This window comes from Clupea harengus, chromosome 2 (assembly GCF_900700415.2).
Source record: "Clupea harengus chromosome 2, Ch_v2.0.2, whole genome shotgun sequence".
Lineage (NCBI taxonomy): Eukaryota > Metazoa > Chordata > Actinopteri > Clupeiformes > Clupeidae > Clupea > Clupea harengus.
The window spans coordinates 31640304-31665574 of record NC_045153.1 but is presented as its reverse complement, the minus strand read 5'-3'; the positions used below and the strand labels follow the sequence as shown (position 1 = coordinate 31665574).

General features: G+C 42.9%; 1 protein-coding gene across 3 annotated transcripts in view; it reads left to right on the top strand.

Annotated features, from left to right (window-relative positions):
- Positions 1 to 20175, top strand: part of epha3 (eph receptor A3) — an 84274-nt gene extending 64099 nt beyond the window's left edge. Inside the window, exons 13-18 of one of the 3 annotated variants that reach the window (XM_031561003.2) lie at positions 1233 to 1442; positions 3559 to 3708; positions 5289 to 5482; positions 8906 to 9058; positions 16501 to 16593; positions 17694 to 20175. In XM_031561003.2, coding sequence (XP_031416863.1) covers positions 1233 to 1442; positions 3559 to 3708; positions 5289 to 5482; positions 8906 to 9058; positions 16501 to 16576 — 783 coding nt within the window. In that variant the 3' untranslated portion in view covers positions 16577 to 16593; positions 17694 to 20175. Of the gene's footprint in view, positions 1 to 1232; positions 1443 to 3558; positions 3709 to 5288; positions 5483 to 8905; positions 9059 to 16500; positions 16598 to 17693 lie in introns of all 3 variants that reach the window. The other 2 variants (XM_031561010.2, XM_012819815.3) reach the window with 2 other exon arrangements.
- The last annotated feature ends 5096 nt before the right edge of the window (positions 20176 to 25271 follow it).

The following is a 25271-nucleotide window of genomic DNA, read 5'->3' as shown; positions in this document are numbered from 1 at the left end:
TAAAACATACATCCCCCCCGAGTAAATGGAGGGCATGACTCATTTTCATGAGAACCTTGTGCATCCGAAGGCGGCAGTCCAGATTCCCGGAGTTACGCAGTGCACTTAACGTTAAATAGAGGGTCTGGATTATTGAAATTAGCCATACCATAACATTAAAACAACATGAGCAAACATGATTTTCAGTTTTTTAGGGGCTCTATCTGAACTGTATTCCATGTGTGCCTGCACAGTCTCCCACCCACAGAAGAAAAAAAAAGAACCAGAGCACAGTTGTAGAATTCTGCAGCAATTTCCTGATGTGCGAGAGGGGTCTGCTCTCCATCAGAGCAAACTGTCATCCCTCGCTGAATGCATTTCCTCACGGCTGCTCATGGCACTATTATTAGAAAGGCTTTGAACTCGCGCCGGCTTCACGATGTACCAGGTGGTCCAATGTTTATTTCAATCCAAAAGTATTTTACATGCCGTACATAAACAAAGCTCCAAACTTGCTTTCATTCACACACAAAAAAAGGACATCGGTAAAAGAGTTGGGAAAAAAAGACAGAGAGAAAAAGCAGAGAGAGCGAGAGCTAAAGAGCACAGCTATCGAACAAGACGTCTGGAAGGAGTGCAGTTGGCTGTCTTTGGTAAAAGAACCCCTTCTCTAGGGTCCTCTGAAGAATCAATGCTATCTTACTCATCCAGCCTGTCTTCTTCAGTCTGAGATAGTGCTTCCTCCTGCGTGTTTATCTCTCATGTCCTCTTCAGGCATCAACTGCCCATCACCCCGCATATAAAAGCCAGTGTACCGCAGTGTAAACACATATGCTAGGGCAACATGTCATCATCATGAGACTGTATACGTTCCTCATTCTCTTTCTGTATATAGTGCCGTAGGTGGTTTATTTTTGATAATGTATATCTGCACTGCACTCACCATTTGCTATTTAGCAGAGATGTGTTGAGCGTTTGGATGGGGGTAACACCCACTATTTAAGGACATTCCAGCGACAGGGTTGAGATTCCAACAAAATCATACATCAGCATATCAACACATTCAAGAGTTTTGGCTCTCGAGGCCAGTCTGGGTTTTTAAAAGGAGTGAGATCATTTCATAGGTCGCTGGAAAGTCTGAGAGCGATGCTGATAATTTGCTAATGATCGTTTCGTTGACATGTCCAGTTTGCCTATGATTTTTCTGGCTCACACTATATCAACTCGTCTGTCCTCTCCTCTCTGTTGGCTAGAAACACGATGCCCAGTTCACCGTCATCCAGCTGGTGGGTATGCTGCGTGGCATCGCCTCTGGCATGAAATACCTCTCCGACATGGGCTACGTCCACAGAGATCTGGCGGCCCGGAACATCTTGGTCAACAGCAACCTGGTGTGTAAAGTGTCTGACTTCGGCCTGTCCAGGGTGCTGGAGGACGACCCCGAGGCTGCCTACACAACACGGGTGAGCAAAGACACACATCATCATACCAGACCCACTGACTAATCTGTGTTAGACAGACAGCCAAGCAAACAATCCGATATCTGCTTCCTCCTTTTCTTTCAACGTCTTTTTTAGAGCAGCTCTTGCCCACATTACAATGATTCACAAAATATGGGTCCCGTATTTTTAAAACAAATAGCAAAACAAACAAACAAGATAATCCATGTTTTTTCTACAGCTCAGGACATGTAGAAGTCTTTTTCTCCATTTTGAAACGATGAGTCTTGAGGAGAGCTCATCCCACACCCCAGCATGGCGGGGACGGCAGGTAGCCTGAGAGCCCACACAGCGGCTTTGTCTGTCCCTATCTCCCAAGGCCAGCTCCCCTGTGAATATCTGTTGTCTAGGAGATTAATGGGCACATATGTCACTTTCAAACAAGCATCCCGGCCTTGCTGGAGTGGAGCAGATAGCCTACGCATAAATAAAGAGATAACGCTAACATAAATTCAGAACATGCTTGGGCGTTTTAGGACGATCATGGAGGAAAACAAAAAGGAATGACATTCTCTCCTCTAAACACTAAGTTCCAGAACTTATGAAGGACTAGACTCACAGCACGAATGTCACTTTATATATCCTTTTGTTTAATAAATGCTCAGTTTACTTTTCATGAGGGAAGTCGCAAGGCAAGCCTTCCTACTTTTCACCAAAAATGTGTGACAAAAAACATAAATACTTCTTGTGGTCAAAGTGAACGTCCCACTCCATCCTGTTCCACATGGTGTTCCTTCATCTCTGCAAGTCTCCCACAGACACTGCCCACCTCCATTCCCCTTGGCTGAAAGCCCCCAGGAATCTGTGTGGCGTGGATGTCAGATTTTACATTAATTAGCAGTAATCTTCCTGCTCTGAGAGCCGGGTATGTTTGTCTGCACTCACGGGGGAGGGCCCTGTGGACGCGCCGGTTTATTTTTTGAGGGTGGTGTGTTTGGAGAAAGCGGGGCAGGAGTTGTGTGCCTTGGCCAGCGAGACGGTTAGCTTTGGCTCCTCTACCTCCTGCTGTTAGCATGACGATGGAGCCCTGAGCCTTGAGTAAGTCCAGCAGCCTGTCGGAGCGCTGTTCAGAGCACCGGGAAAGCACAGGCTCTACTCCTCAGGGAGAAGTGGGCTACAGATGAAATGAGCTGCGGCGGGCGGGCGCTGGGGCTCTCTGTGATGCCCGCTGGGCACGAGAGGGCAGGTCGGGCAGGTGAAGTAAGATTAGGCGGGGATGTTCATCACAGCCACTGGCATGAGCTGCCAAACCTCTGCCTTCAACACACAAACATATGCAAATGTATATTTATGCTCCCTCTACGGAGCAGACGTCAGTGCTGGGGTTTTATTCATCAAATGTGCAGCCCTGTAAAAGTCTCTCGCTCAGGGTGAAGGGAGCTGCCAGCTCCAGAGTATTTATTTCAGCACTACCCAGACTGAGGCAGTGTTATGAATTCAATTTAAGGTTAATCAGTGGAATGACTATAGTGAGAGACTATACGGGCACGGTGGCTCAGTTGCTTGCACTGCTTGCACTGCCGCTTCACAGCAAGAAGGTCATGGTTTCGATTCCCACATGGGGCGCTGTTGGCTCTGGGGGGCAGGTCCTCCCCAGAGTGCACAGTGCTCAAGTGGGCTATCTCCTGGGCCTTTCTGTGTGGAGTTTGCATGTTCTCCCCGTATTCACAAGGGGTTTCCTCCAGTAAGAACCTCAACTGAAAAAACATGCAAAATAACAGAACACATGTCCATCCCTGACCAAAGATGGACAGTTCACTTCACTTGGTCCCCGGGCGCTACAAGCTGCCCACTGCTCCTGGGGGGTCCTTGAGGAAGGACAGTCCAGGATGGGAAAAAGCAGAAACTAAATTCACCGCGATCTCAGGCTTACCTGCGTGTGTGTCCTGTGTCGCCTCCATATATGCACGTGTGTGTTCCAGTGTGTCGTGTGTGCCATTAAAAACCTGACAAAGGTCTTAATTATTATTAATGTGTGAAGAGTTGATACGATTATTACAAATAACAATAACAATTTAGCCCTGACTTACTTTACGCAAATCCTCTAAAAGCCATAATGTGTGGCCTTTTTTCCCCACAGGGCGGCAAGATCCCGATCAGGTGGACTGCACCCGAGGCCATCGCTTACCGCAAGTTCACCTCAGCCAGCGACGTGTGGAGCTACGGCATCGTGCTGTGGGAAGTCATGTCGTACGGAGAGAGGCCTTACTGGGAGATGTCCAATCAGGATGTGAGTTGAGCTAAGTCAGCAAACAGGGCGGGGCGGGGGGGGTCTAATGAAGTTCCTGCTGAGAGAGGAAGTGAGGCGTGGAGGAGCCAGGTGGCAGGCACAACCTGTCGCTGATGGCCGGCTCCAGAGAGCTCCAGAGAGCCTACCTGCCACCTGACTGCGCACAGACACAAAGACAGGCCATTAGTGGCTGCCGTACAGTGAGCACGGTGGACAATGAGCAGGCTTCGAAGTGGGAAGGAAATATGAGACGCGGCTCAGTGCTCACACACGGGACATTTCAATTCCTTATTTATCAATCCTCCCTTCCTCTCTTTTGTCACGTACTTGAACCTCCCTATGAAAAAAGAATGTGAAGGAAACAGGAAAGAAAAGCAAGGAGGATGGAGGAGTCAAGGACAGACGTACATGAGAAAGGAGACGAGTTTCTCTATGAGTCAAGGACAGACGTACATGAGAAATGAGTTTGCTCACTTATGCATCACTTTTAAGAGACGGCAATTACTGATGAGACAGCAGCATCACCTCTTGCTAGGCTTAAGGGACCTGTCGTTATATACAGCATATAAATAATAAAGGACTTTAAGATGCTTAAAAGATTAAGATAAGATTAAGATCAATTAAAAAATGAGTTCTACTGTGAGTAGTTGTCATGGGAAAGCAAACATTAGAGTTGTTACAATGATTTGTACTTACATTGACACAGGCCTACATTTATTTTCATCATTCATCATCATTATTTCCTTGTGTTATTACATGAATTCAAAACGAAATGGAGTACAGCCAAATAGAAGTTATTATAGTGCAAAAGAAAGACACGATGATATTTAATGAAAAAAAACAAGCATATGAAGGTCTTTTTTTAGTTTGACTGATCATTCATGTGTTCGTTCATAAACCGCCACGTTTTATTTAAAATTGTAGGTTGACAGATGTGAACAAAGGGGAGGGGCCGGACATCACGCATTCCAATTGAAAACATCCACTTCCGCGTAGGACGCTCCTCTGTTTCCTCGCTTATAGGTCCTCTCCCCTCATTCCTCGGTTCCTCCGAGGGCATTTAACGAAATGAGACGTCCTTAATGACGTCTGTCTTGGAACACTTTCTGGGGCCTGAGGAACGAGGGGTGGAGGAAGCATGACAATACGAGCTGCAATCCACCTCCAGTGAGCTGGCGCACTGACCCAGAGAGGGACCTCTATAGATGCAGCGCTGTCAAATCAGTGAACAATAATGGACTAGGGGGATTTATTTGGACTGGATTAGCATAGCATTGATGATCAAGCATTGAGAGGCAGGGGAACATAGCCAGACAGTTCTGCTCTGCTCTGCTCTGCTCTAGAGTCAATTGATTGTATGCCTCTGCTCAAAATAAAGCTGTCTGTGTTATGCTTTCATCCACTTCCATTTTGAGCGTCTCTAGGCAAAGCAGTTATTTACCCTGAGGCCCTGAGAAATAATCTAAGACAGGAAATGTATCAAATACTTTCCCAAAAAACAATGTTCTACCTGAAGCCAAAATTCCAGGCTGAATGATGATTCTATGTTTTGTCCTTTCCTGTTTCTGTTTGGGCTGCAGGTAATCAAAGCGGTGGACGAGGGCTACAGACTGCCCCCGCCGATGGACTGTCCCGCCGCACTCTACCAGCTGATGCTGGACTGCTGGCAGAAGGACCGCAACAACCGGCCAAAGTTTGAGCAGATCGTCAGCATCCTGGACAAGCTCATTCGCAATCCCGGCAGCCTGAAGATCACAGCCAACACCACCTCCAGGTAGGTCATCCTGCTCAGCTCCCCCACCCAAGCAACCCAACCCAACCCAGGCCAGTCCAGCCCATCCACCCACAGACAGCACCGGAGAGGACCGGCTGTGGACCTCTTCCTGTTCCCGACGCACCTCCCCCGCACCACACAGTTCATGTCACGTCCTCCTCATCAGCAACACACCAGCACATTAATGAAAGGAAGTAGTTCCCCCCTATCCCAGAGACTCGTTTATCGCTTGTCCTTGACGTTGAGTCACACACTTACTTTTCCTTCCTCAAACATCTGGCCTCGGCTAATCAAGTCCTACCATGCAGACTATTAGAGAGAACACCCAGCGTTTGTCAGGGATTATTTGTTCTGGTTCTGGAATCTGTTTATTTGCTAAATCAGCCTGTAGTAATACTGTGTAAACAATCTCTGATTTCCTGCTTCTCTGATACGCAGGATGTGCAGCCTGTGCAGCATGTGCCTGTTCAGTTGACTGGTTCTGTTCTGTTCTGTCCTCGTGGAAAGGGTGCCGGTAGCCAGCTCTATCTGTTCAGTTGACCGGTTCTGTTCTGTTCTGTCCTCGTGGAAAGGGTGCCGCTAGCCAGCTCTATCCTATCCTACTGTGCCTCACACCTTGCCAGCACTTGGCCTGCATCCTCCCCTCCCACACCTTCTCTTTATGCTCATAAATCTTTTCCCCGCGTTGGGACCTACACGTTTTGGCCCACTTGTGTTGTCGACATCCGCACTGTAACAAGGAGCTATGTTATTATGGAGACATGGGGAGTGCGTAACATTGAGTAATGATTTCTTAAGAAAGTGAAAATGGGTCCCAGGGTGTTGGTGTGTAATTCTCCTGATTGGCTTTTAACACGGGCGGCCGTAGGGAGAGGCAGTGGGTGAGAGTGTGATTTATGGCCCTCTAAAGGTGCTGCCGGACGGCACCCAGAGCTGCGCTCCTCCTTTATGTGCAGAGGGGCCGTGCGTGCTAATGGAGCGCAGCGGCGGCAGCATCGGTGAGTGAGCGGGGCCACAGGGGCCCGGGGCCCCGTTAGCAGAGGGGGACTGGGAGACAGGCAGATGTGTGCGGAGAGGACCGCGCAGCGCCTCTCCCTCAGAGCAGCCCCGTGGTCATCACAGTCGCAGACACATTCTTGTCCGTGACGAAGCCGCCCAGATGTCTTTGCTATGAGGAAGACGAGGGTCTGCATTCGCCTCCTCTCTCCTCTCAGGAGAGCTTTAAAAACATGATACTATGCAGCCGTGGATACGGAGAGGTCATCCCACTGGTGGGGGAGAGACAGGAGGGAGATAGAGGGGGGGGGGGGTGGAAGACAGGAGGGAGACAGGAGGAAGAGAGAGAGAGAGAGAGAGAGAGGGGAGGAAGACAGGAGGCCCTAAATGTTTAGCCCTTCTTTCCCTCCGTTGTTTGGGTTCTCAGAGTCCAAGTGTCTGTGAAATGCGATGTGCACACAGCGGTTTGGGACATCACTCACACAGCCACAGATGCTCCGTTTCATCTCCTATCTCTCATCCTCTGGCTGCCATGGATCTCTCAGAGAGACTCCAGTGCTGCGGCTCAAAATCACAATAGCAACAAAGGCCAACTCAAGAACGCTTTCTTTTGAAAAATAACCAGGTCAACCCCAGTGCAGGTGTACCCTATAGAATAGAATAAGATGATGGTCTGGCAAAGTTCTAGGTTTCTCTGAAAGTTGGGAACGAGGATGAAATCTCATGGTGTATTACACAAACCCCTAGAACGATAGGTTGTTTTCAACTGTTGTCTTTTCCTGATAAGTGTGTCTCTTGCCAAAAAGTAAATAGCAGCTGCAGCTTAGACCACAGAAATAGAGAGGTAAGTGTAAAGTTTACCAAGCCTTGGAGGCACTTGCTCTGTATTCCTCTTAGACACTCCTTCTGTTTTCTTTCCTACTGCTTTTAGATTTAATATACTCTTCTCCTCAAGGGGGTCCTGCTGCTCTGATGTGCTGGGCCACGTCAGTTCAGATGAGTCTACTCTCTTACTCTGCTGCCTATGTCAGGAGCAGGAAGTCTGACGGCGGGAGAATGCAATATGATATCACCTGTGCTATCGCCCACAGGCTGGATACAATTGTCTTGTTTACGGCGCACAGTCAAGTTTTGTTCTCCAAATTTCATCACTGGAAACATGTGGCTTAAGGGGAATGGATTTCCTGGCATTATAATTTGCTTATTTACAGAGTTAAATTTAGCCGTCTCTGTGGGGGGATCATAATCTCATTTCCTCCATTCTATTCCCCTGGTTTTTCATCAGGTGTTCAAGTTCCTGGCCCCAACATTGCATATGGAGTGTGTTCCTCTTGTTTTGCCTGGAGCATTTATAACAGTAGGAGAACAACTCTCACGCCCATCATTGTTCTTGTACAGATAGAAAAGTCAAACTGATCAAATCAACAAGATACTGGCCATTAGCTGGAAAAGGAAAGAATGTCCACTAGCAGAATTAGTAAGAGGTCAGCCTGTCCCTGTTATAGTCACTTGTCAGGTTTTTGTCTTTGATCAACCAAAGTAAGTAATTCAAAATAACGCAATTATCACATTCCTGTTTTTTTGTGTGTTTTTAGCTTGCATCTCATTAAAGATGAATTCATTTTGTCCTTAGTCCCCTAAAAACATTACATTGTCCAATGTTAAAAAAGTTTATTTTTACCTCTCTTGATGTAATTTAAGATGAATTCTTAACAATAACCTAGGTTTCAGAACACTGAAGTGGGACTGTGTAATATGACTGTAATCAATCAACCTTCCATAATCACTGGGTTGACTCAGATAGACGTATATTTATTGTTGCCATTTAACTCATATTGAGAGATTAATAGTTGTACCAGATATGACCCCACAAATGGACCTTCATCTAATAAACAATGTGAAAAGCATATTGGGAAATCATCACGGATGGTCAGAAATGTCTATACATGAAAATAAACATCTTTGTCTCTGGTGGCTTTCACTTGGGAATACGTGCCATAACACTGCGCAAAAGAAACAGTTTATAGAGAGTCCCCCCTCTCCACAGGTATTTCCTCATGGAGAACCTGAGGGACGACGAGCAGATCATATTTTAGGCCTCCGGTGCTTTTTCAGTGCGGCATGCACTTTTATGAGCTTGTTTCCAAATAATGGTGTTTTTGTACCTGATGTGAATTGCAGGCCAGGATACATCTCCTTTGGGTTGGGGTTCCTTTGTTGTGTTAAAATGTGTGTGTGTGGTTGTGTGTGTGTGTGTGTGTGTGGCGCGCAATAAATGTGCAAAAATCATACTGGTGTTCATTCTTGTTATTATTTTCACTGTTGATATTAGCAAGCAATACATTTGTGTTCTTTGTTAGACGACTACTTGCACTTCTTCCACTGTTCAACCTCTACTTGTCTTTCTCCCCTCTGTTTCCATGCCAGGCCTGCAAACCTTCTCTTGGACCGAAACAACACAGACATCACGTTTCGGACCATGGGTGACTGGCTGGAGACTGTTCAGACTCTCCCCTGCAAGGAGGCCTTTACTGGGGTCAGCTACAGCTCGTGCGACACCTTAGCCAAGACTTCCACAGAGTAAGAGAACTTTTCCTGTCCTTCCTGACCTCAGCAGTTTACATATTGGAGTGATCAGGGAATTGTTTCCACATGAAAAAATATGCATAACGTTTCTATTCCTTGTTTCTTTCCCTGAACATCCAAATTTATGTTCAGAGATTTGCTGGGCATGAAAGTCAAATGCAAATGTCCAAATCTAACTGGCTGTGAATGACACAACCCCGGACAAGTCATCTCAAACAAACCAGATATTACATTTCTATGTTGAATAGCAACATAGGGAATCGTGTCATAAGAGAACCGAGTTAATGCAATGCAGCACCAGATCCCATCTTCAAGCACAGTGTTGAGAGGGAGAACAGTGCTAATGTGCTGATGTACATTAGCTCAGATTTACAACAACCATAACGCCATGGTATAAAGATGTCACACAGTAAACCCACAATGCCGTGGTATAAAGATGTCACACAGTAAAACCACAAAAATGAACTTTTTTCTTTGAAGATGTCACTGCTGCTACATCCACTCATCTTGAAGGGTAACACATTCATTCACACACCCGTGTGGTCCAAGTGGTGGCTGGTTAAAGCTTACTGGAACTGCTCTTATTGTACACATGTTTCTATTTTGTTTCATCTGCTTAAAATATGCATAGTCAAAAAATAAAGTATACATGATATGACAGCTCTGGCAGAATCTGTGGACTGGGAAACTGTGTAATTGTCCATTCGGTAGTTGAGGAGATGAAATCAAACGTCTTGTTGAAGACCATGTCTTCACGGTGCTACTCCGTGGTATCTGACTGGCTTTGTGGGAAAGGATGTATGGTGACTGGCCAGCAGGGACTACCTCCTTGTTAGGTTAGCATCCCTCGAGACATGTTTGCCAATTCAGTAGAGGCAGTATTTCACAGAGTAAATAACTGGATATTAGCTAATCAGGATGATCAAAGGCCCTAAGTCTTATAGCACGTCTGGTTTTGTACAATCCTGAACCTGCATGACGAAGTAGACAAACATTGGACCGGCAGTAATTAGGCATTCTTTGAGTATACGTTCTGTTTGAATGTCAGTGTAAATAATTAAATGCAAATAGTACATCAAATCCTCTCCCTCATCCATGACCCAAATGTAATTGCTGGAGGGTAAGGTTGTTTCATCTCCACACTGCTGCGTAGTTAGCGTGCATGGGGGATGGCATTCTGGGATGACATAGCTGACTATTGAGTAGGGGACGTTAACTTTGGTTCATTGCTAAGTTGTGCTGTGTTTGAACATCCCTCCTACGTGAGCAGAGGAAGAAAAGGCCAACGGAGCATTAGATTCAACATTACATTCAATTCTTCACAGTCCCCACTTTGATGCTATGAATGCTGGATTCCTGGTTTTGTAGAAATCTGTTGTGTGGTGGCCATCTGGGTTTTCCCTTGTTGGTCCCTTGACTGCTCAGTGGTGGCCCTTGTCTGGTCCCTGGACTGCTCAGTGGTGGCCCTTGTTGGTCCCTGGACTGCTCAGTGGTGGCCCTTGTCTGGTCCCTGGACTGCTCAGTGGTGGCCCTTGTCTGGTCCCTGGACTGCTCAGTGGTGGCCCTTGTCTGGTCCCTGGACTGCTCAGTGGTGGCCCTTGTCTGGTCCCTGGACTGCTCAGTGGTGGCCCTTGTCTGGTCCCTTGACTGCTCAGTGGTGACCCTTGTCTGGTCCCTGGTCTCTGGCCCCCTCTGGTCTTCCAGGTGGACTCTAATGCATTGTAAAGTGCCAGGTCTGTGATTGGACAAACATTGGTCTTGGGCAGGTCAGATGGCAGATTACACAGCAGCCCTCATAAAGTCAGTGCCTCCTTCATGGCATGTTGTGTTTTACACCAGTTGTTCCCAAACATGTTATGTCAGGCCCCCCTTTGACAATGACAAGACCATTTCTGAACTCTGTGTAAACCCTAATAAGGTATGGTCCAATCATTGTGATGGGCTGATGAAGAATGACTTGATTTCCACATCCACTCATCACTCAATCCATTTCTTCTTGATTGCACCCTGCCCTGTGTCAATGAAATGAACAGAGAGGTATCCCCACCTATTCTCATTGCGCTAAGCCCATAGGAAATTAGGGCCCAGAGTGCTACTGTCAAAATCATTTGGAATTCCAATTTATCAGCTGTTTGTGACTGAGCTACCGTCATTGTCTTCAAGCCATGATTCATCTGGCCAGGTGAAAATGGCCTCCTCTTTGGGTCCTTTGTCTTGGGACAATGCCAAGGTCTTGATAGCTTTTTCTTCCTTTTTGTGAGGAGTAGCACTTTCTGGCTTTCTGTCCCCTCTTTCCTCATGAAAAACAAACGATGTCTTGATTTTCTGCTTCTTTGCTATGTGTCCCTCTTCTCCACATAGTACATGACAGAAAATGCTTTGATGCCCATATTGAAAATATTACAAAAAGCAGCGATAGGTATATTCGTCTACGTTCTGTCGTGAATAATTTCACGTTAGATGAATTGTCATTCCTTTGACTACTCTGGAGACTGCTGCACTACTGCTGGTGTTACCGGTTTAAACTTTACAGCGCCTCATGAGGTTGGGCTACCCACAACTCCGTTTCAGTTACTGTACACACTGCCCTCTGCTTAGGGCATAGTTTCAGTGATGTTAGAAACATGCACTCCTCTAACTCTGCTACCAAAGCACTTTGGGCTGATTCAATTGCTTTTGAATCTCTTCTTAAATCCCATGGAGCTGGCCCAGGACATGCACACCTTCCTGCTTATTACTGAATAAAGTTGCAAAACCCTGTCCTTAAAAGTTATGCATAGATTGTTTAAAATGTGTGGATTTCCTGAAACAAAGCAATAGCTCAGTAGAATATTCCCCTTCCTCTCTTTTTCGTCTTCAAAAATCACATGTTGGCTGGTTATCCTTTGGAAGGAAAAAAGTCTGTTTCTCGTGGTTGATGTAGCAATCAGTCTTTCTTCCAGTAAAGAGCAGTACCAAAGCATGGGGAACATACTCTGCTCTGAACCACAAGCAACTCAACCTCTTGCCATGCTGTTTAAATCACCTCCTAGGCTCCTAATGTAAATGATCTCGGCTTCTAATGTAAACAGCTCTGGCAACCTTTTGTTGCTCTATGATAAAAAGTTTCTTTAACCCTTTGCCCAATGGTTCACAATGACCTACCCCCATTCCCATACTACAATTGGTGGCTTTTGCTTTCACCTCTGTTGATTTCCTGACCCCAGATGTCTGAGCACACTGCTGGGGTGTGGACCTTTTCCTTTGTTACCATCATAACATTACCATTTTGGAAATTACGGTGACCACATTTTTGGTGGCCGCAGGGGCTGCTTTACCATGGGGCTCATGTTCTCCGGCAGGATGACTTATCATCAGATGAGAACGTGTGTGTGTCTGTGTGAAACTATTTTGAAAACAGCCGGCCAAAAGAGACTTGGATTCAATGTGTGAGATGGAGCAAATGGCCCATGCTGCATGTAGGCTGCCTGAGATGTTTATTTATGTTTCGCCAGAATTATGACTTTGAATGATGCTGGCAGACCTTCGGTCTGTGTCTTAGATTTAGTCTGCCCTCATTATCTTTACTGAAGGGCATGATTTGGCATAATCTTTCAAGTCAAGTCAAACTTTATTCATAAAAATACACAGCAAATACATGACATGACAAAACATATAAGATATTAAGATATCTCGTGTATAAATACATTCAAAATAACATAAAAACAAATAAGATAAGATGATATTACAGTAAAAGGGAACGTATTAAAAAGAGGATAATGTCAATTATATTGATTCCAAAATAAACGTTTACCCGTTAACCACACACTTTAAAACAAATCAAAAACTTGCGAAAAAAGATATGTTTTTAAAAGAATATACTGTTGTAGTAGACCTTAGTTAATGTGGTAGAGAGTTCCAGAGAGTGGAACCATAATGACTGAAGGCACCGTAGGCTGATTTAGAGTTTCTTCTCACATTTCACATTTAGTCATTTAGCAGACGCTTTTATCCAAAGCGACTTACAAGGATGTATTCACATTTTACATTTTACACTGATGGCACACTGCACATCAGGAGCAATTAGGGGTTTAGTGTCTTGCTCAAGGACGCTTCGACAGGGAATCGAACTAACAACCTTCTGCTTACTAAACGACTTCTTTACCACTGTACCACTGTCGTCTCTGTATAGTGAGGAGACCTTGACTTGATGGTCTAAGGGATCTGACTGGTGTGTATTCAGTGAGCATGTCAGCAGCGCAGAGAGGAGCTAAGCATGGATTTCAAAACAGTAGGAATTATTTTTAAATCCATTTTTGGTTTTAGTGGAAGCCAGTGAAGACTAGTTAAGATAGGAGTGATGTGTTCAAATCTTTTGGTTTTAGATAATACTATGAGTATAAGTTAAGTTTATAATAATAATAATAATAATAATAATAATAATAGTAATAATAAGTTTATTTAACATCTGCTTTGTTCTGCCAGTAAAAAAATATCTAGTCTACAGGAAATAAAAGCATGAACTACCTTTTCAGAGTCTAGCAGAGACAAGAAGCATCTAACTTTAGATATATTTTGAGGATGATAAAGGCCGTCTTGAAGATATTAGATATGTGTTTCTGGAAATTAATTTGGAATTCATCTGGAAAGCATCTAAAATTGCACAAAAGCTTTTGGCATGCTCACCAGGTTTTACCGACAGGAGAGATAACAATGAGGGGATCTGGTGCTTCAAAGCCTTCGGACCTACCAAAATAATCTCTGTTTTGTTCTTATTTAACTGCACAAATCTTGATATCAGCAGTGCATTGGATGAGTTGATTCACTGGGATGAGGTTATTGGTCGAAACAGATATAGGTACTATAACTGTGTGTTATCAGCATATGAATGATATGAAATGTTGTACTGCTGAATGATGGACCCAAGTGGGAGCATATAGAAATGAAACAGCAGTGGACCAAGAATTGACCCCTGAGGGACTCCATATGGAATGTGAACTTCGTCTGATTTAAAGTTGCCAATAGAAACAGAGAAAGGTCTTCCAGTAAGTTAAGAAAAGAGACAGTTAAAAACTGTGCCGCTAAGGCCTAAATAGTGTTCAAGGCACTGAAGAAGAATAAAATGGTCAAAGTCATTGAGTATTGAAGCACAACCATATTGAAGTTGGTATCTGAGGTAATTTAAAGACCATTAACATAATTTCTGTATTGTTATTAACTCTAAAACCAGACTGGTAAACATCAAACCAATTGTTATAAGTCAGATGTATATGTAATTGTTGGTATCCATCCTTTTCAAGTATTTCCCCAGGAATGGAAAGATTGGTCTGTAGTTCTCGCAAACAGACGTGTCTCTCTTTCAACAGTGTGTTATAATAGCATATTTGAGACATGGGGAAGATTTCAGAGAGTATGGGGGTATTAACATCATCTTTTTTTAACAACTTTAGTTAGGCATCGGATCAAGAGCACATGGTGCAGAACTTAACTGCTACACTATTTCATGTAGTGAACTAGTAGTCTTTGTTCTATTTATTGAGCAGGTACTCATAGATATTATAATCAGCCTGCAATTTGGTTTTAATGCCACTTGTGCTCAGCTTTGCGACTGGTTCTTTTTAGTGCCCTCACTCTCTATAGGCTTTTGTTTTACCAGAAATTGATTAGTTTAGTTTATATAGGTCTCTGTAAGGAGAATAAGGGTTAAGCCTATGAGATCTTGTAAAATCATTAATAACAAAGTTTTGTTAGTAAGGGATCTGACGTTGGGGAGTGCTATTTTTAAGGAGCTAGTTGTAAAATAAGTGGAATAAGTAAGTGGAAATTATTGGTTACTTTTAAGGTGTTGAGTTCAGTTTCAGATATAAAATAAAATAAATCTACATCGCTACAATAAATCTACAATTTATTATAGGTTCTTATTTGTTTAACCCACTTATGGGCCAAGTTGTCGCAAGTGTACACTCCCAAATGAATGGATTATAATTTTGCAGTGAAATATTATAGGAGAATACTATGAATACTTTCATATGTGCCCAAGACGTATACAACAGTTTCACCATTGTGATGTTCTGTTTGCGGTCATTGTGAGAAAAACTGAAAAGTGTGCCAACAAGTTCCCGCTCTCCCCTACAGATCAGACTAAACAGCCGAAACAAAGGAGTAATGTGGTTTACATTAAAAAATGCCATATTGGACTATGTAGAACATTCTGCCTTTTTGCTGGTCACCATGCAACACAGATAATGAAGCTACAGTTTGCAACAAAGCACTTATGACAATTGCAAAACCTTTGCACACGGTAACATGATCAGCCTGAGCTGTATGCGTATCCACTTCCTGCAAACAGCAGCAGAAATAGAGTGGCCTAAGCTAAATGATAATCCACTTGTTTCTCTCTAGTGAGTATGGTGCATGGCCTCCTTATAGTATCATACATACTGCTGAGTCAAATCAATGTAAAATGACTATTATGACAGAATCACATGAGAGTCCATCACACGATGCTATTACCTAACATGTACAGAATACAATGTGTATTTTCATGCCACAGTCGTCTTGCTACTGAGAGTCATTGGGAAACATACTCTAAGTGAGTCAGTTTAACTGCAAGTGCCATTGGAGAGCATCAGCAACCACTTACTGGAAATGAAGATGTTAGATTAGATTTGAGATTTTAGACCAAACATGAAGTCACCACCTAGTCATCGCTGTCTGCCTCTATTAACGTTCCAATCTGTCATCTGTCATTTGCCACAGGTCTTTGTGAGTCACCTGTGGCAATGGCCAGTGCTGAGATGAGAACTGAGATGATGTGATTTAGACTTCCTCTGTGGTCCTACACCACCCATTGGTGTTCCTCCCTCTGAAGGCTTTGAATGCAGTTCCAGTTTGAGTTTATTTTCTGGTTGCTCACGAGGCATCCGGACATTCTTCTGAGTGTTCTCACTTTGAGAGTGAGTGAGTGTAGGAGGATGGGCTTTGTGGGTTTCAGTCCTCATCCTCCCTCCTAGGTTCCCTTCTCTCTGCGACCCACGTCCATCATGTTCTTTTGTTGGGATAATGCGCTTGGCTCCTTCACTGAACAGTATTCATCACCGTAACCTTTTTATTTCTCAGCTGTGTACAATCTGTTTAGTGACGTTTTAATATGTACTGCAAATTTCAGCCTATTCCAGAGTGCATCATGCAATAATGATAATGTTCTCCTTGATTTGAGGTTTCTTTGTATCTGCATTTTGTTTCTGTGTATAGTTGAGAGTTGAGCAGCTGCAAAAGAGTGTGTTTGGCATTTGCGTTAAACATTTTCATAAATATTCCAAAAGTTCTGAGAAAATGACTCCTCCTCTTTGGGCAAACTGTTCAATTAACTGCTCATTGAAAAGCTCCAGCTGCATAGTGACTGGTCTTGACCAACATGTGCGGCAGCCATTTTAAAAAGTATACTCTCTCTGTAGAATCTGTATGGCTGAAGTCAGGCCGGCAGCTACTTGTCCTGAGTGGGAGCCCTCCATGGGAATCACGACACTTTAACCCCTAAAGACTGGATGGTGGGTGGGTTTGGTTTGTGTAGTTTTCTGCAGTGTGTACTTTCCCCTAAAACCGCCATACTTGCATTCATGGGCAGATGACCTCTCTCTCTGACAGTCACCTGCCCGCTGATCGTTACTCATCGTGTGCATTGCCAGGTGTGCTTGTCCTAACCTACTGTAGGTCTGCTTGTACTAATTACTCTGATAATCCCCAAAACCACAATGATGTGAGTGTGTCCCTTTGTGCTTTTTTATAATCATTGCAGCTTCAACATGCCAATATGGATCACATAGTTGAAAATACTAATTTTGATGATCATGTTAATTCCATATTATTTCTTATCTCATGAGTTATTTGGCTTTTCTGTACGCCTGTGACAAAGTGAATTTCTAATTCTAACCAAATCATTCTAATGTGTGCATGGAGATGAGTGCATCCGTACAGTGAGTCTAGAGAAGAAATACTTTGCTGTAAATAATAGAGGCTCTTGTCAACCATTGCATGGAACTAATTAAACAGATTCTTGAAAGCGAGTTTGCTTTGTTCATGTATCGTCATCAGTGCTGTTCCTCCCAGAGATCTACTACCCAACTGCTACATTACCAATACAACCACATACATATTTTAGATGAAGTTAAATTATTGTGGGGTATGTCATTTAAAAATAAAGCTTACCCAGGGAACCACATTTCATTTTTTAAGGGATAAACATCATGCAGATGCATTCATCACTACTACCATCTAGGTAATCAAGTAGCCGATGATTCATTATCTTTTATTTTTGACATTTTTTACAGTTATCCTCTTTTATACTATTTCCATAGACGTACGATGTATTTTATATATATATATATATATATATATATATATATATTATGTATATATATAATGTATAGTACTGTGAATTGAGATTTCAGTAAACAGTGGCAGACTCCACCCAAACAGCCCTGACTGATGCAATGGCAGGGAGTAAGGGTGAAAGAGTTGGAACAGCACTGAGGCCATGTCATAACTGTCATCATATGTGACTCAGTAAGGACAGTGCATTTTCTCTTTCTCTCTCTCTCTCTCTCTCTCTCTCTCCCTCTCTCTCCCTCTCTCTCTCTCTGCTGTTCAGGGATTTCAAGAAAGTTGGTGTGACGATCGTTGGACCGAAGATTGTGAGCAGCATCCAAGCACTTGAAGCACACACAAAGAATGGCCCGGTCCCTGTGTAAACTGCAGGACACTATCACTGCTTTTGGCTTTAAAAGACGAGAAGAATTCTGCATTGAAACAAAACAATGACAAACAATAGATATAACAGGAGAGAGTAGATACAACACGATTAGGGTATCTGCAGTTCAGGGCAAGCTCCCTGGAGGGAGAGAGAGACACACATCCTAGGGACGAGTGGTGCTCAGTAAGAGCATGAACACCCCCAAGATCCCCACCAATGATGTATGGCCTTATTACTGAGGCCCAGGAGAAGATGCAGCATGCAGGAGCTGTGTGTGGCAGCTGAGAGGGGAGCTGTAACTGAGCTTGTGTTCTGGGTGATGTCTTCCTGCTCTGCACCTTTGCCACCATACACCTGTGACATGGTGAAGCCTGAGAGCAGAGGCCCTGTTTGTAGAACAGGATGGAGTTAATGGAGCCATTAACCTGTCCAGCTGCCCTCTTTGAGTAGGTACGGATAAAAAGACTCAACAGAGGAGCTGTTTAAATGCCTTTTAGTAACAAAAATGCACCAATTCAACAAACCTCCTGATACATTAATCGGGTTTGGAGAGAAACCTGAGGAGGAGATTTTGTCAGCTTTGTTCCCTTCTTCCCCTTCTAGAAAAGACTGTGTACCGTATCCAGCCCCCTCACTTCGCCACTGAGTGTGACCTTTTGACTTTGGGAAGGTTTGGTTTGGGGAAGACCAAAAAAAATCCTCTTGTTAGCAGGAAGGAGGCCCTTCTGGCCTTGTAAACGCTAACTAGGCCTATGCCAAGCAATATTTATCCACTAAGACTGTCGAGCTGAGTACATGGGATTGTCAAATAAGGCAATATGCATTTCAGAGAATTATGTTAGTGCTTTTTTCTAAAGGTCGAGCACTAAAATTACTCGCTTGAAAGTTGCTGTCACAAGGTTTGAAAAGGCTTGAAATGAAACAGAGGGAGTGGTGTTAATAATCTTCAAAGCAGTCTTCCAATGACTGAACCCAACATTTTGAATCTGGTGAGTCACTGGCTGAATTATATCATGGTTATATTTGCTTGGAGGAATCTCCTATTTGAAATAAAATAAACTTGAAAAAATATCCATTCAGAAAGTCTTATCCACTGACTTAAGATGAATTTAATTAATGAATAAGTAGATACTACATAGTATCATATTCTACTATGCTACAATACATGCACATTGCCAGATGACACAAAATGTTTACTAGTAATAAGTTCAGGCAAGGAGTGAATTTACTGAGAGAACTTTGTATTTCTTGCTGGCAGTGTCCCTTTAAATGGAAGCATTAGTTTGTATTGATAATGTGAATGGACTGAGTAGAAGACATGACTCTCTCATCCTTTTCTAAAAATGTGTTGATCAGGGCTCAGACATCTACAAAGAGCACTTCCAGAGGACTGGGTGGCTTGTGCAAAATCTCAGGATGCATGTTCCTCATTGATCTGAGATAGCTAGACAAATAGGCAAACGACAGGATAAGGAGGCGGGATAGAGATTGAAAAAAGAAATGCAGAGAGAAAGTGCACCATGCAACTAACTGAACTATTACCCAACCGAATGTCCTGTCCAGTTTGGAGCAGTCTGCACCGCAGACATCCAACATTCGAAGCGGAGGGTAACATGTTGTAGCCTCTCCCATTAGCATATCTGCAAATCACATTTGATGTGCATGCAGACAATGGTCAGCCCTTTGAGTGGGAAAGAACTGCAGCCTTGCAAGCAATGTATTCCTTACCCCATCCTCTCAGTTCCTCACTAGATGAACATCTCAAGTCTTCCTCCGTCCCTTCCAACCTGCCTGTAGATGTTGCTGCTCTCCCTACTGTTAGCATGTATATATGTAAACAAGACCTTGTAATGATAGCAACAGTGAACCTAGCGGTACAGTCCCTTTTCCTGGCCATCCCATTGTACAAATGTTTGTATGTATAAAAGAACAATGAAATATGTGTGCAACATTTAAATAAAAATAATTTGTATGATATGTTATTTTATATTTGTTTTTTACTGTTTAAAAAAAAAAAATCAACTATAATTACCTATTTATTTGTTAACATACACTCTACAGTGCAAATTCTTGGAATGTTTGGTTTGTAGCATACAGTAAGTTATGACATGGTGACGTGACAATGATATTAGTGTTTTATATTTACTTTATAGACATGGCGTTTTAAAAGAGCAATACTGTTTTCCTCCCCCCCCCCCCCCCCCCCCACCTGTCCTTTCCTCTTTCATTAGACCTGTGTGTGCGCGTGTGTGCTGGAGTGTGTGGGATGTGCAAATGTAGATGGCCTTGTCTACTAATGTAAAGTGATTTGTAGTGGAAACATTTATATTTTTATAATAAACATTCTCAAAATATTTTCTAAAGAAAGAATTCTGAGAAATGTGTCTCCTGGGCTTTATTTCAGACTGATGATCTGTATGCTGTATGTCACTTGACTTTTTTGCTATTAATGCACCAAGTCTGTGCAGGTCCACAGGGCCATGTGGGGAGGACTAAATATATTCCTGCCCTGACCCTCATGAACCTATTATCCACCTGTACTTTATGCAGGCTGCTGTCACACCTACCTGACCCCAAGCACCATCTAAAGAGCGGTCGTGGACTGTTCCCTGTGGTGCTGCTGCCTTCACAGCAGTCTCAGCCGGAGCAAAGCGCAGTTTAAGCTGTGTGACCCAGATGAAAGGCCCCGCAGCTTTTCTGTTGTCAGTGAAAGGGAAGAACTGCATGTGTTCACATAGCACAGATCTGTGAGGCATACTGTACATACGGGGCCTGCTTGGCTTGCTGGAGTTCTTAAGTTTGATCTGATGCAGTAGGTAATTCCTTATATGGAAAAGTAACTTGCAGTCTGAGATTCAAATGTGTTACTGGTATGACACACTTATTGATCAGCTGGCCTCTACAGAGGCTTGAGTCAGTATGTTTCACGAGAGAAGCATTTACCTATGGCTTTGTTTTGCTAACAGAATTAAGCCATCTGGATTTTCTATTAGGAGGTTTACCACTTACTCTGAGTTTTGTCCAGGTTTGTCACTTAACCACGTAAAATACAATGCCACCAAATTTCATGAATTTCATCCATAGCAGATGTTCATCCTTATGCCATATCTGAAATTGCTGCCTTCATATAGTAACTTAGAGTAATAGCAATTTTTTTTAAGTTATAGTAAGAAAAGTAAGAATAACATTTATATTATTACCAATATTTCAATATAAAAAAAAACATATAATTTCTTAATATTTTGTACTTTTTGTACTTTACTATTGTATGGTAAAGTCTTGTTGAAAATGTATGTATCAAATAGGATACAGCAGGTATTTAAGGTAGATACATCAAGTATGATATATGATACAGAAAGTATTTAAATGTATCCCACCATTGTCTTTGTAGTGCAATTCATGATGCTGACAGAATGATCATATCTCAGCAACTCTTTGATGACATGAAACTTGGTATATGGACTGTTTTGTTTTTGTATTTTGTCAAATGGTCCAATACTTCAATTAAAAAAATGATATATCACAATGAAGGTGTCTTTACAGGGATGTATTACACACACACGAACACTGTTTGTATTTCCTAATTCCTAATTTCATCGAATTCTTGTTCGCTCTCTCATTTTATGCGATGGTCATATTATACGTACGTTGCGGTACGTGTAGTTGCTAATTATTTCACCAACATACAAATAAACAAATAATGTCTATTTCTGTGGGACAAAATAGACCTTTGCAAGGTATAAAGACTGGTACTAGTGCATTTTAAATGTAGGTGACATTACATGGTGACATTTGGTACACACACATTTTCACAAATTGCAAATTAGGCGTTCTGTGTGAATTCAGGTAAACGCTAAAATAAATGGTGATAATGAAATGGAAAATAAATCGTTGTAACCCAATCCAACACCTCAAGCCCAAGAACCAGGTCCCTGACACCACATTAATGCAGGCGATGAAATTGTTGATTGGGATTTAACATAATAATATGTTTTGTTTAATTTTTCAGGTACGTTTTTGTAGGAATGTAGTGTTTGTAACAGACTTAACTCTGTTTGATGGTACAGTCATGTGAACGGGAACTAGACTATACCTTTCAATTCCAGTAGACATCCAGGCTAAAGGGCCATGATTTTTTTTTGCGTGTCTCCAATTACGAACATTTCTGGTTAGTGTATTCTCCCCTACGTGCTCTGACCACAGCCACAGCGCTTCACCTCAGAATGAAGGTGGGCTTATGAAAAAGGCGTGATTTATTTAAAATAGGAGTCACAACATGGACTTTCTTATCTTTGACATGGACTCTTCTTAACCTTGTGAATGTCATTAAAATCCATGGAAAACATAAACCAGACTTTCATTTTGAAAAAGAAAAAAATGGGAGAATTATATTGCGAACAACTTCAAATGAAAACATCAGTTTCTATCACATAAACAAAGAATTATATAACCAAATTACACATTTGCAGGCATGTTGAGATTCATGACTTAAAAGAAATGCACGTTTCAATGTCCCAGCTTAGGGTCATGTTTTGTAGCCTATTATTAAACACTCAATAGTATTCAAGTAAACAAACACCTTGCCATCGATGACTGAAAACTTAAGATATGTGCATTATACCCGTGTTTTTTAAAGTGATAAAGCAGGGAAGTGGACATAAGGTCAACTAGAACTCATGTATCATGTATCACATAACATACATACAACTAATTTCTTCACTTCTCTACCCTTTTATGCTCATTTTCAATATTCATAATTGTATTCTCATCTCTCTCTCTCTAGTCTATTAGAATAAATGTACATGCTTCAATGTTCCAAAAACTACATTTTCTCATACTATACATTTCTATTCAACCTCTATTCACGCCATGTTAGAGCTCCTGTGTCTTTAAGCCCACCCTCCTGATGAGCTTAGTGTGCTCTGTAGGGTCAGCTAGGTGGGCAATAAGGATTGTGTTTCGAGATTGCGTCATCTTGTTACAAAGGAATTCCAATGAGGCGTTTCAGGCAGCTGAGAAAAGTGGTTTCTGTGGGAGAGAATGATTCCCTCTGGTGTGTACTTTGGGCTTTTTAACTCCAAACCGTTTACATGCACAAAAACCTATATAACACAATAAAGCAGGGTGGAAAAGCATAATAGGTCCTCTTTAGGAAGCTTTAAAAGGCAATGGCCTACTCCCAACATAAAAGCACTATGGTGTTTTGCCTTGTAGTGGCGCTTGACTGACTGCAGCCCTTAGAGGCCCTAACTGAAACGCGTAGACCAGGGCAGAACAGTGTTTACATTAGAAATGCACATATTTTGGATTTACTACGCCTGGAACACATATCTGCCTTCATGGTGCGGAAATCATTTTTATAAAAATTGGCATTTTATGGGTTGAAAATGGCTCAACATGCTATCTATTGTTTAAAATCATTCTATGTCGTTGTAAAGAGAGAAGCTTTAGGGACGTATCTATGTCATGATAGATTCGAATGGAGTAAACTCTCAGCCCCTTCCCACCCCCGTCTCAGCCCCCTTGCCCACCTTTTTAGCATTTTTGAAAATGATGCAGAGGGCGGAGCTAGGCTCAGAGCTGGGGGTGAACTTACACTTGAGTTAATGCACTTATTTATGTATGAATAAAAAGAACAGTTGCTGCTGTCAAGTGCTGCAGTAAAGTACATCCCACAGGTCTGTCTGTGTTCCTTGCACATCAAACTCAGCGTGACTTGCAAAGAGACTTCTTTTTTCACCTGATTTCCTCAAATTATGACATTTGGTACAGGACCAGAACAAACAGTAGCCTGTGGCTTCAATTATAAAAAAAGGACTGACACTGAAACATGTGGAAAGGTCCTAAGATAAATGCAACTAGGCCTTCTCCCCTCCTCATAAATCTGGCAATAAAGACTAGAACTTGGACCTAAAGGGCAATGCATTTCGCCCTGAGAAAGCTTCCTACAGTGCAGCACAGCTGAATTTTATGTATTTTGTATCGCACATGTGGTCGCCAGCTTCCAATTCCTCAGTGCGTGTCACAGGGCTTCTGTCCTCAATGCATAATAGATAGTCGAAGAAGTCCATGCTGCAGGCCCTTTTCACTAAAACATTTCATATCCTTACATGCATAGTTAGGAACCAGATTTATTGTGTGATTTTAATGCAACTGATCTTTAAGGTTTCCAGAGCCAGTCAAACATGGCTGTCGTGCAGTGACTGATGGGCCCTCTGTTCTGCCCAGAGAGGCTGAGAAAGACCAGATGTGTCGGGGCAGACGGTGTGTGTCAGAGAAGCACGGCCCAGTTCTGAGATTCTCCCCCACTGGCTAAGCTCAACTATATGTTCAGTATGTGGGATCCGCGGCTCCGATTTGTTCTGCAGGTGATCCAGCGGGCCGTGCGCTCCTGGAGGGCCCGTGTGGGCTAGTGAATAGAGACAGAGAACATAAACTAGTCCGACAGGTACCGCGGCTGAGGCTCCACGTCCCTCCCTCACACACACACAGGACTCCCCCAGAGAAGTCTGCTGCACGTCTCTAAAGCAGGCCAGCCTGCGGTGAGTCCACTTCATTTCCAGCATTAGTTGGGCCGGGGAAGGAAGGGACCTCTTGGGGTACGGCAATGATAAGAGCAGACAACAGAGTTATGTGGTAAGGATTGTGTATAGTGCCACATCTCTCTTTGGAGGGCACATATGGCAGACCTATAATCCCTGTAATGTCTACAGGCATAGATTTTTGTATATTCCTCTAATGCAATCTAACCTCTGGGCAAGTCAATTATATTTTAATAATAATCCTAAATATATATATATTTTTTAATGTGTGATAACTGCACTGGCAGGTCACCAGTTTAGAATGGTTGATCAGATGTCAAAAGAAAAACAAAAAAACAAATCAGTAGAGAGCCATTTGAAAAAACATCCAAAGAAAGAAGCAGTCCAGTAAAAAAGGCCTCCAGCTGTTTGCAGCTGTGCGGAGAGTCCTGACACCACCTTGCAAAGACATAAGGAACCCAAACTCAGGGTGACTGGGAGGTATGTGAATGCCATTCAAAGGAGTCACTTCCTGAAAGTAAGAGGCTGAGATGTCATATGTTAATCATACCAGTGGCCTTTTTTTTCATCCAAAAGACTGGGCAAAATATTTGTCAATTACAGTCATGGAGAAAACCAAATTGCATATATTCTATGTCCCCCAAAACTGGGATAAAATATATTTAATACTTAAATGAAGCTAGCCAGAAGCCGAAAGCAGAAGCAGCTCAGCCTTCTGCCTGATGAGCCTATATTTCATGAGCTCACTGCTTTAATGTGGAGATAGGAGGCCACGCAGGCCAAGGTGCTCCTGTCACAACGTTTTGCCAGCCATACAGCCGGGGCCAGCTGAGCTGTCTGCAGGGTGTTTGTCAGGATGTATGGATGAGGCCTCCACCATGCTCCCCCTCTGCAGTCTCCACTGAACCACTCCCGGCACTCGGCTCGTCAATCT